This window comes from Nannospalax galili, unplaced genomic scaffold, assembly GCF_000622305.1.
Source record: "Nannospalax galili isolate Female #2095 unplaced genomic scaffold, S.galili_v1.0 scaffold759, whole genome shotgun sequence".
Lineage (NCBI taxonomy): Eukaryota > Metazoa > Chordata > Mammalia > Rodentia > Spalacidae > Nannospalax > Nannospalax galili.
Genome location: NW_008342628.1, coordinates 217,737 through 230,012, shown reverse-complemented (window position 1 = coordinate 230,012; position 12,276 = coordinate 217,737). Strand labels below are relative to the sequence as shown.

The window sequence follows — 12,276 nt, the reverse complement described above, 5'->3', positions numbered from 1 at the left end:
TCTTATACAATAGGAAAACAACAACAGCACAGGAGCGATGACATGTGGTAGCTACTCTGTTGCTTCTATGCCCAGAATAGGGAGCCATGGCCACTGGTGAGCAAAAGAGTTCCCTGGCCTGCAGGGATGGCCACCTCTCTGCCCTGGATGATTGTTGCCTGTGGTAACAGAGGCCCAATGTTGACAGGTGTTCTGCATTTTCCAAAGAAGACAAAGCCCTAGAAATTGAGATCTTTATGTGAAACTCCTGTCTTTTCACTTAGCTTATAAAGCAACAGGTTGCCTGTGTCTTATTCACACATACTTAGCTTTGATCGATTTTCTAAGACCCCCTCCATCTCCCTGTTCCCTCTTATTCCCTTCTATACCCAGTTATTTCCTTTTAGACTTTCACATCACATGTTCTTTTACTCTCCCCTCCTCCTTCCCTCAAAGCTTCTTTTTGCTCACGTCTTGGGCCCCTTTCTAGTTTCCTGGCCTTTACTCACCGTTACTTCTTCCTAAATATACATATTTAACAATGAGAGTCTAGGACCCACATATAAGAGAGAACATATGATTATTTGTCTTTCTAAGCCTGAGTTACCACAGTTAGTATAATATTTTCCAGTTCCACCCGTTTCCCTACAAATTTCATCATTTCAATTTTGTTTACAGCTGAATTAAATTCCACTATGTTTATGTACCACATTTCCATTTATCTGTTGATAGATATCCAATCTGAATCTATTACCTTGTTAGGAACAGAGTATCAACAAACATGGTTGTGCATGTGGTAGAATATAGAGTTCATGGGTATATACTTAGCAGTGGTACAGCTGGGTCATATGGTAGTTCTATTTTTAGTTTTTTGAGAAGCACCAAGAGAAAGAGAGAAAATATATATAAACTTGTTTTAAGGAATGTAATATTAAGAGGCAGCATGAGAAAAAACACTTTTTTACAGTGAAAATGGAGACAAGAGACCCATTTCAAAGTTTAACATCAGGGTCAGAGGTCCACAGTAACAAATATTACTCTGGACATACTGCTTATATCATTTTAAAACTTTTTGTTTCTGCCTCCCTCCAAATAGAAAACAAGAAAATGTGTTTAAATCTTTGAAGACATTGCCTTTCCTGTTTATAAAAATTTATGACCAGTTTTAAAATGCAGACATAGGTTTCCAAAGCAACAGCATTTGTTCCCCACAGCTTGTAGACTGTGGTCAGTGCAAGGCAGTATGAAACAGATATTACCAAAGTACTGAAAGATTGGTATCCTGGTTCTGGCCCTCTGATGTTATTCAAGCAATTTAGCCCTCCTCCCTATTAATAAAATAGGATTAGCGGGATCTTCCCACTGAAACTCAGTTGTAGTAAGGGTCACGTGAGATTAAAATATGCAAAACCTAAAGTCCCCTGTAAATATCAGTTGTTGTGTTGCCCAAATCCTATGGGCATTTGGGAAAGCACAAGTGTTTGAATTTTAGCTTCTACACCCCAGTCTGTGGCTTTTTCTCTAAACTATAATACAAATTGAAATGTTCATCCCATCAGTCCAAGGGTTGAATAGTTGAAGAAGTATGAGGCAAGAGGATATTTTTTAATTGCCAGCCAACATCTTAGTATGCAAAATAGTATTGGATTTGTGTAACAGGCCTTAGGCACAGATAATACAGGAGTACCTCTGGTCACCGCTGGCCACCTCTGGTCACCTCTTCAGTGGTTTCTCAGAAATGAGAAAGTTCCTGGAATTGTGTATCAGCCTTGGTAGCTTTCTCACAGTGGGAACTCGGGTAGCTTCCCTCCCTTTCTAACATTTTCATTCCATATTGCTTAAGAAAAGAAAAGCTCCTTTTTTTCTTAGTGGACATGTTTTCCGGTGAAAATCTAAATCTGTATTTTGAACTTTTTCTAAAGACTTCTTTGGGTTGGAGAGATGGCTTAGTGGTTAAGAGTACTGGCTCCTCTTCCAGAGGACCTGGAGTTCAGTTCCTAGTACCCAAACAAAACCCTCTCTAACGACTGTTGGTGGCTAATGGTGGCTAACAAAACCCTCTGTAACTACTGTTCCAGGGAATCTGACACCCTCATCTGCCCTCTGCTAGCATTTCAAACCTATGGGTACACTCGTATACATGCAGGCAAAACACTTATACACATAAAAATAATAAATAAACCAAAAACTATATATATGATTTAAGTGGGTCTGGAAAAATATCTCAGCAGTTAAGAGCACTGACTGCTCCTGCAGAGGACTCAAGTTCAGTTCCCACCACCCACATAGTGGCTAACAGCTGTCCATAACTCCAGTTCCAAGGGGATCTGACACCCTCTTCTGGCCTCTGCAGGCATTGTACAAGTGCACTTGCATACATGCAGGCAAAACACACATACATAAAATAAATAATTTACAAAAAAGATGTATTTTTTAAAGAATATTTTTGTTATTCCAAAGAGAGGCAAGTTTTAACACATTTTCCCAGAAATAACTTGAAGCAAGTTACATAAAAAAATATATACAATGAAGTTTGAGGATAGAAAAGTAGGGATAAGAAATCAAAGACCAAAGCTGGTCATGGTATATACAATGAAGTTTAAAGGTGGAAAAATAGGGATAAATCAAAGACCAAAGCCAGGCGTGGTGGCTTAATTATGTGTATATTTGTGGGTATGTGTACATGAGTGCAGGTGCCCAAAGAGCCAGTCCTTTATTCTGACCATTCACTCTTTCCCACCCCAGGGCCACAGCAAACTCCAAGGCAAGTGAGAAGTCCAGTCACAGGGCACACTCTCTGGGAGTCCTGTGCCTTCCTGTTTGAGCTCTTCCTGGATGGATGTGTCCTTGTGTTTTTGAGACAGAGTCTCTCAGTGGGATCTGAGGCTCTTGGATTAGACTAGGCTGACTGGCTAACAAGGCCCAGGGATTCATCCGTCTCTGCTTGCCTCCATGCTGGGATTACCAGTATACACCATGGCATCCTGCTTTTTTTCAACCTGGGGTCTGGGGAGTAAACTAAGGTCTTCATGTTTGCATGACAAGCACTTAACCAGCTGAGCCACCTCTCCAACCCCTATACATTTATTTTTATGGAAAATGTACTGTCTTAATATAAACTGTACTAAGCGAAGCTCGATGAAATCCTGCATGATGGAAATTTAGACTTCCCCAATATTTGCAGTGATTACAGTTGTGATTTTAAGTGAAACAGTGACCCACATTTTAAATATTAATACCTACATTCACATTGTGATGTATATCGGGGAAAATGTAATTAGCACATTGAAGCTACAATGCCATTCATTATTTGTAAGACTAAATCTGAAGTGGGCATTTTAGGCTTTTTTTTTAAGTATATAGATTTTTTTTAAAGTTAACAGAAGTGTTAATGCAGGCTGAGCACAGTTATGGAAAAGTCATCAGGATGGCACCAGAATATCTGAAGTTTGAGGTCAGTGGTCACTCTGCCTCTCAGAGCTTGATTATATCATGTGCTAATTAAGGATCAATGCTTTTTCATTCCTTTTTTTTCTGGCAAAAATCTTCACTGGCTCACCATTATCAAGTCAATCAGACTATTAGCTTGAAACCAGTACATTTTAAGCCTGAAACCCAGCCTTCTGTTTCTCCTATAAGACAGGGTAAAGATAGGGTATGTCAAGCAGTGTTTGAAAAGTGCTGGCTCCGTAATAAGTGTGCCAGAAAAGAACCTCGTGGTCAAAAGTTGGTGGCTGGTCTATGATATTCCTTGGGGAAAGTCACAGAGGTTATCCCACACCAGTGGTTTTGAGACCTGAGGTGAAGAAACTCGTTCCTGTCTACCCATTTATTTTATTGTAGTTTCCTCCTTAAGTGGAACCAGTATTTCTGTTGCCACTCATTTCGTGGCTTCAGTCAGTGGCCCTCTTATCTAAACAGTGCATTAACATCAGTGACTCTGGTGTGCTCAGAAGCTGGCATAGAGGACACTGCTCGCAATCCATGGCCACCTCCTACAGCTCTTTGAGCTGCCAGCAGTTGCCCATGCATTCATTTCATGTTGCCACTTCCAAAGTTTTGCTGACTATTCCCTTTGCTTGGGATGCTTTCTCTTCTCTGTCCTCACTCTCCTAAATCGTTTCAGCTGAATCCACCAGCAGCAATGGCCCCCTTTCTGAAGCCTGACTAGTCACCAGGCTTCTGGCTGGTGTCATGCTAACATGTACCTGACCTTTTTGTCCTGCTAGATTTTACTCTCCTGGGAGTACTGTTTTTCACACAGTACATTACTCCATACCTTACTTATAGAACTTAATAAATAATTGTTGAGTGCATAATTAAGTGAATGATCGTAGGTGAAATTTAACATCTTGTCTGGAGCAAATCATAGACTAGAGTTTGATTTATCCAGGCAGGGATGGGGGGATGGGGAGGGATCTCTGAGAGACTGGTTTTATATACATACATACATATATAATTTATATATTAACATATTTAACTATAAATATATAAATATTAGATATGTGATTTTAACACCTTTATTAGCTGGCACAAAAGTATGCATATAGTTTGACAAATTTTGATGTGTACACCCATGAAACTACTAACATCATGATCATATCATACATCATCCAAAGTCCTTCATGCCCCCGGTAGTCCCTCCATCCCACACAGCCCTGTATTTTCCGCTCTTCTTTCTCTTCTTCTTCCCGCCACCACCACTTTTCAGTTCAAGGACACCACTGGTCTGCTTCAAGTCACTAGCCATTGGTTTAGATTTCCTCAACATTTACATGACTAGAATCTCACCACGTGTTCCATGTTGTCCATTTTCCCCCACTTTGGCATATCTCTTTTGAATTTACTTACATACCACAGTCCATCTTTCTTCATTATCAGGTATTTTTTTATTGCACAGCTATACCTCACTTTGCCTATTAAGTCATTTCCAGAACTGACATTTGAGCCATTTCTAGTTTGGGGCTCTTAAAAAAACAAACAAACAAAACCCTGCAACTGGGTATGGTGGCACTTTCCTATGATTCCAGCACTCAGGAGGCTGATGCTGAAAGATTAATGGGAGCTTGAGACCAGAGTGAGCTACATAGTGAATTCCAGGCCACAGGGTGAGACTTTGTCTGAATAAAAATAAACAAACAAACAAAACCGCAATGAACAGTTGCATATACATCGTTGTATGAACATAAGCTTTCAGTTCTCATATGGAATACCTAGAAGTGAAATGAATATATCCTGCACAAGCTATCTATTTAGCTTGTTATAAAATTGCCACATATGACACCAAAAAATGCAAACAATGAAAGAAAAAAAAGTAAGTTATTCAGGCATGGTGACTCACCCCTGTAATCCCAGCCCTTGGGAGGCTGAGACAGGAGCATCATGAATTGAAATCCAGCCCTGGTTATATAGTGAGAACTTGTCTTAATAAAAAAAAAGTAAAAACTTTTGTACATCAAAAGATGGTATTGACAGTGCAAACATAACTCACAGAAGGGAATGGATACCTGCAAATCATGTATCTTAGGGTTAAGATCTAGACCACATAAATAAGTTTCACAAGTCAAAACAAAAATAGCCAAGTTGAAAAATGGGGGAAGCACTTAAATGCAAATTTCTCCAGTGAACACACACACAAACACATGCACACGCGCACACACACACGTGCGCACATGCACACAGCCGGCCAACAAGCACATGAAAAGGTGATTCACATCACTAATCATTAGAGAAAAGCAAGTCACAGCCACCATAAGATAGCACTTCATACCCATGAAGATGGTGACACTGTAAATATACGTAATGCCACCTAACTGTAAAAATGGGAAATTTTATTATGTGTGTTTTACCATCATTGATTAAAAACTACAACAAAATATTTTCCAAAAAGAGGTACCATTTTACATTTGCACCAACAGTGTGTGGAGCTGCTTACCAATGCTTAGCACAGTCTTACTATTTTCTTATTTTGTCTTATTATTTCTTATTTTTCCCATTTTTTCTTATTGAGTGATGAGAGATCTTTATATAGTAAAAATTTATGTTTTCATTAGATAACATATTTTTAGGAAATATTTTCCCAGCCCATGGTCTGCCCTCTTAAAAAGTACCAATTTCTTTCGAAAAGCAGAAAACTTGAATTTCATGAAATCTAATTTGTCTTTTTACTCTTTGTAGGAGTCTTTTTGGTAGTCATGTTTAGGAAAGCTTTGTCTAACTCAGAATTATGAAGATTTTCCTATAGAACTTTTTATAGTTTTATATTTTAAATTTAGCCCTGTTTTATTTGGAGATAATTCTTGTGTGTACTCTGAAGTTTGTTTCAAAGGGTTCTCTTTGGACAAGTGAGTTTCTAGTTGTTCCAGTATCTTTGCTGAAGAAACTACTTGTTTTTCTTTAGTGAGTTGATTTTTGCCCCCTGTCAATAATCAGTTGTCTGTGTGGATCTAGATTTGAATTCTGTTCTGTCACACTGATCTGTCTCTCTTACCAGTAGTGCAAATGCTTTGCCATCTGCAGCTTTATAATAAAATTTTGGGAAGGCTCATGTTGATCCTTGAACTCTGTTTTGCTTTTACAAAATTTGTCTTGGTTTATAGGTTCTTCACATTTTCATATGAATCTTAGAAATTTTGTCAATTCCTACCAAAGATGAAGAGTCATGCAAGCACCTGGATTGGGACAGATCTAAACATGTAGATCAGTGTGGGGGGAACTGTCGTCTGAGTAATGTTAATCTTCCATGAACATGGTATATGTTTCCATTTCTTTACTCCATTTATTTCTCGTGGTGTTCTGTGGTTTTAATTTTTGCACAGGTCTTCCTTATCTTTTGGCAGACTTATTTCTATATTCTATTTTTTTATACTAATGCACATAATACTGCATTTTAATGTTATTTTGATTGTTCATTGCTGACATACTCTATTCTCTTGCATAATGATCTTGTAAGCTATAATTTTACTAAACCCATGACTTAGTTTTAGTAGATTTTTATTACATGTTACCTCAGGATTTCTCCATAAAAGCCTTTGTAAGTAAAAGCAGTTTTAGTTCTTCACTTCTGAGCTGGAGGCCTTTTGCAACTGTTCCTTGATTGGCTACACTGGCTGTGGGCTCTATTACAATGAATTGTTGGGAGTTGTTATGATCTGAGAAGTAAAGCATCCGGTCTTTCACAGTTAGATCCAACACTAGCAGTAGGTTTTTCACAGATGTCTTTAATGAAGTACAAGTCTATAAGTACTTTGCTTAGAAGGTGTTTTTTTTTTTTTTTTTCCCAACCAGGAAAGGATATTAGACATTAGATTTTGTCAAGTGAGTTTTCTATGTTGATTGTGATATCATACAAGTTTTTTTCTCTTTTAAAATTAATATTGTAAATTGCCTTGATTGATTTTCAAGTGGTGAGACAGTCTCCCATTACTCAAATAACAATGCTTGGTCCATGCTATGTTTGTTTTTTGTTTTTGTTTTGTTTTTTTCCTTTTATGTTGGATCAAGATTTCTACAATTTTGTTGTGAATTTTTTCATCTATAGTCCTGAGACCGATTGATCTGCAGGTTTTTTTTTTCTTTGTAGTGTGTTTGTACTGGTTTCAGAGCAGGGCCTAATTAGAATGAGTCTTATATTCTGTTTTCAATTTCCTGAAAGAAGCTATGTGGGACTGATATTTTAGCTTCCTTAAATATCTGATAGAATTCACCCATTGTCTAGGTTTGCAGTTGTCTTTTTAGAAGATTTTTAAAATAAAAATTTATTTTTTGGACTATTTGGGTATCTTTTTTTTTTTTTTTGAGGAGGTGAGCTTTGGTAGTTTGTGACTTCAGTATTCACTTTTTATTTGAGACAGGATCTCGCTATGTAGCCCCAGCTGGCCTGGAACTCCCTATGTAGACCAGGTGGCCTCAGACTCACAGAGATCTACCTGCCTCTGCCTCCCAAGTCCTGGAATTAAAGGCATGCACCACCATGTCTGGCAGTTTGTGATTTTAAAGGAATTTATTCACTTATGTTTATAGAGGAACTTGTCATAAATATTCTCTTGGTAACATTTTCGAGTTTGTAGCATTTGTAATACTGACTCTCATTCCTGCTAGTGATGACCTGTGTCTTCTCACATTCTTTCCTGATCATTCACATTAGAAATCAATGTTACTAACTATATATACATATATTATATAATACATTATATATTGCTATAATATATAATTATGTTATTATATAATATACATTATAGCACTCATTCTTAATGAATAAGGAACAGTGAAAATCAGCCTGAAACTTTTAAGAAAGAAGTCAGTCTAGCTACTGTGCCCTTCGGGGATGCAATATTTCTACTTTTCAAGACATCAGAAGTGTAATGTTGGTATTTTCCTAGATTAAATATAAATTTCTAGAGAAAAGTATGAATTTCTAAAATGAGTATGAAATGATCATTTAACACCTTTACTTTTCTTTTAACAATTAGAGGATAATATATATAAGAATATGCAAGAATCACAGGAAACCCACATATCCAACCACCTTGACGAAGTTGTTCCTGCTGTCAGCATCACTGCTAGAAAGAAAGTCCCAAACGAGCAGCTTCAGACAGTGCTGTTCCAGCCTCCGAGAGAGAAACTTCACCTCTGTGAAGAGAGGGCAAAGTCCTACTCCAGCAGCCAAGAGGTAAGGAGCCTGGGGTTCTACACCCTTTCATGAACTGAGCTGCCATGCCCTGTCAAGAGAAACAAGGATGATATGATTACATTTCTAATCTCAGGAGTGAGATACAAGCATCCTTAAGAGAGAGCCTAGATTCTGTTGTGAGCATAGGATGTCCCACCCTATGCCCAGCAATTGGCATGCGAACAATAAATGTTTACTGAGCACAATGGTCAGCCTTCATCCTCAACCTGACTGGATTCAGAATCATTCAAAGACAGGGAATACCTTCTGAGTGTATCTGTGAGGGTGTTTCCAAAGAGGGGAAAAGACCCACCCTGTGTGCATGAATGGTACACTCCTGTGGACTCCAGCTCAGAGGAAAAGGAGAAAGGAAAACCCTTGCTGAGGGTTGACAGCCCCCTTTTCTTCTGGACTGCCACGGCAGTGGGCTGCTCTGCTCTGCCACACTCTCCTTATCAGGATAGACCAAGCCCTCTGAAACCCTGAGCTAACATATACCTTTTCTCCTTTGTTTCTGTCAGATATTTTGGTCACTGCAACAAAAAAGTTAACTAGCTGAGCTTCTACCACACACCTAATCTGTGCACTGGAATACAGCACAGAATACATGAAGCTTCCACCCGGTACAGTGCTTTGCCTCACCCCTAATCCTCTTCATTTCCTTGTTTTCTGCTTGCTGCTTTCGCATTCTCCCCTCACAGTCTTACTCATCACATATTCATTCTACATGTCAGGGCCTGTCCATTCATTTACTTCACATATATCTATTGTATACCTAATGTTTTCCTGGTGTTGTGAAGGTGCCAGTGGCACAGAGGGGAAAACCACAGCTCCTGCCTCAGAGACATTTATGGTTTGGTTGAGATGGTAAAAAGGTGGACAAATAGTGGTGGTTAGTGTGATAAGTCCTGTGACAGGCTCATTGAAAATCAGAAAGGAGTGGGCAATAAGCCTGGAGGTCAGGGGGTGGGGGCAACAATTAAAGTACAGTTTGTAGGATGTGAATTACTCAGGCTACACTGGAAACAGTGCTTAGGAGTCCACCAGGTGAGGAAGAGGACAGAAGCCTTCTGGCCAAAAGTGATAGATAGATAAGCACCAAAGACCAAAGGGAGCAGAGTCTAATTGAAGAATTATGAGGAGCTGTCTGGGGCAAAAGTTTTAGTGACACAGTGTAAGACATGAACTGAGTTCGGATACAGTCTGGGTCCTGGAGGGCCAGCCCAGCAAAAGTTTTGATGTTCTCTGAAAGGGCCTGGAAGATCTTAGAACTGTAGGCAGAAGGAGGCCTTGAGCAGATTTGAACTGTAAGAATGATCACTCCCTAGCTATGTATTAAGTGGATGAGAAAAAAAGGGGGGGATATGCAAGGAGATATTTGCAACAATCCTGGGAAAGACATGGAGGACTGAACTAGGTAGGCCAGGCAGTTGAGATGTTAAGCTCTTTTGAAGGGAGCATAGAAATGCTAATCAGTGGGAGTGGATAACACAGGGAGCGTGGGAAATGGAGAGGTGAGCGAGGCAGAGGTGAAAAGGAAAGGGTTTAATTTAATTTTACTTTTGTAGTTGTCTGGTATTGTTTCTATTATTTAATGACTGATTTTTTACTTTAGGACATAGTAGTTACCTTATGAATGCTTACTAAAATGGAGACCACCAAAAACCTCAGAGCTATTTATACAGGGGGAAAGAGCATCCCCTAGAGGGTCCTTAGTTTTATTCATCAAAGAATTTAAGAATGGACCCAAATGGAAGCTTTAGGACAATTTTCTTAGAATTTTAAAGTAAAATCCTCAGAGCAGACAAGCTTGAAGAGGAGAAAGAAAGGGAGAAGGAAAAAAGCCATGAAGCCATGCAGGTTTAGAGCCTGCGTAGAAGTCACACAGCCAACTGGCAGCCACAAGGCAGGGAGAAGGAAGCTTTAGAGAAAAAGTAAAGAAATACAAGGTGCTGGGGCAGCCCAAACCATTAGAGAAAGCATGCTTAGAAAAGGGATAGGAAGAAGAAAAGGAGAGATTATGCTTTCCTGAGTTCTTCAGAAAAGCAGGCAGACTTACAGAGAGTGACGTGTCTGTGGATAGGACTAGAAACACTGCTAAGAGGTGGGATTCCAAGTAGGAAAAGTTCACTATCTCATTAATGCATTAGGTATTCCACCCATCTATTTGGCATGACTTAAGGTGAACCTGCCTTCCTTGGGGTTGTTCTATGGCCAGGTGATTGATCAGTGAAACTGGAAAGGTGTGTCTTCCAACACACTTAAGATTTTATAGTCTTCACTCTTATAGGGCTTTTTGCTATTCTCATTATCTGAGAAAATGAATGTCATAGTTATCTGGTTCAACGCCTGTTTGCAATGATCCTGCCTGCAAAGCATCAGCAATAAATTCTGTTGTAAGGAGCGTTTGAAGGCCTGTTTTTAATGTCTGTTTAATATCTTAATATCTGTTTCTGTAAACACACCTAGGGCCTTATGCCAGTAGTCATACTGTAAGCTGCTATTTAAACCCACCAATGAATGGTCTAATGTTAAGACATTACATGGGGAAAAAAAAAAAAAAAAACTGTGAGAACAGGTTTCCATAACTCCAGGCCCAGAACTTCAGAATGTTAGCTCCTCTGGTCTGCTGGCATAAAGAGAATTTTCCCACCTTTCAAGTAAATGCTTGGTTTCTTAGCTGCCTGATTTCCATAGCAGACAGGGTATATGGAACTCTGATTTAGATACCTTCTGCCTGGGGGACTGGGGGCATGCCTGTACCCTTCATTAGTGTAGTGAATAGAGGGGGAATTGTGGCGAGAGGGCATGAATTTGATTCTGCATCTGTAAGTATTCATTGTGCAGCTGATGTGTATCCAGTACCTACTTTGTGTCAGGGCTTATGCTGAGTAAGCTCTTGGCCAGCTTTTTAACCAAAGTTCTCCAAGAGAATTAATACCTCATGCACAAGTCCTTTAGCATGTATAAAGAATGAACTTCCCTTTTGTGTCTGGAGTGCTACAAAGCACTTGCGTGTTCTGTGATTCTAATAAGGAAGCCTAGGCTATGACAGTATGGAGCTGAGGGGTGATTGGCACTGTAAATAAGTCAGAGTTATTGATTGTGATGCATGCTAAGAAGGAAGTACAGTAGGTCCATCTTGGGCAGGGAGGGCCTCTGGAGGATGTAGCCAATGAGCTGAGAACTAAGGAAGAAAAGGGGCCAGCACAGTAGAGCTGAAGCAACAGAGTGAGAAGAGGAAATGGCACATGGAATATCTGCAGGGTGGGCACAAGTGTACCCTGTTTGAAATGAAGAGGAAGCCACTGGCTGAATTAGTGGTTAGGGAAGCAATCAGTTCAGTTAGGCCCCTTGCAGGTTACAAGCTGGCAGCCCTAGGAGATGTTAGACATTTCATCAAGGTAGCCATATGGTGTAATTTACTTTCTAAAATATCCGTTTCTGGGCAACTATTTGTTTGCCTGCCTGCCTGCCTTCCTTCTTTCCTTCCTTCCTTCCTTCCTTCCTTCCTTCCTTCCTTCCTTCCTTCCTTCCTTTCTATACTGGACATGGACTATCTTGGAATGTCTTGGGCATGTTAAACACAAGCTGTGCCACTGAGATACAGTGAATTCATTCATATC

At 39.5% G+C, this 12,276-nt stretch overlaps 1 protein-coding gene across 9 annotated transcripts in view; it reads left to right on the top strand.

Annotated features, from left to right (window-relative positions):
• Window positions 1–12,276, top strand: part of Ttc23 (tetratricopeptide repeat domain 23) — a 99,547-nt gene that overhangs the window by 12,697 nt on the left and 74,574 nt on the right. For all 9 annotated transcript variants that reach the window (XR_003850425.1, XR_003850426.1, XM_029566213.1 and 6 more), the window contains one exon: window positions 8,451–8,650. Coding sequence is in view for 7 of the 9 variants with exons in the window: in XM_029566213.1 (XP_029422073.1) it covers window positions 8,471–8,650 (180 nt within the window). In the remaining 2 variants the exon portion in view is untranslated. The remainder of the gene's footprint in view (window positions 1–8,450; window positions 8,651–12,276) is intronic.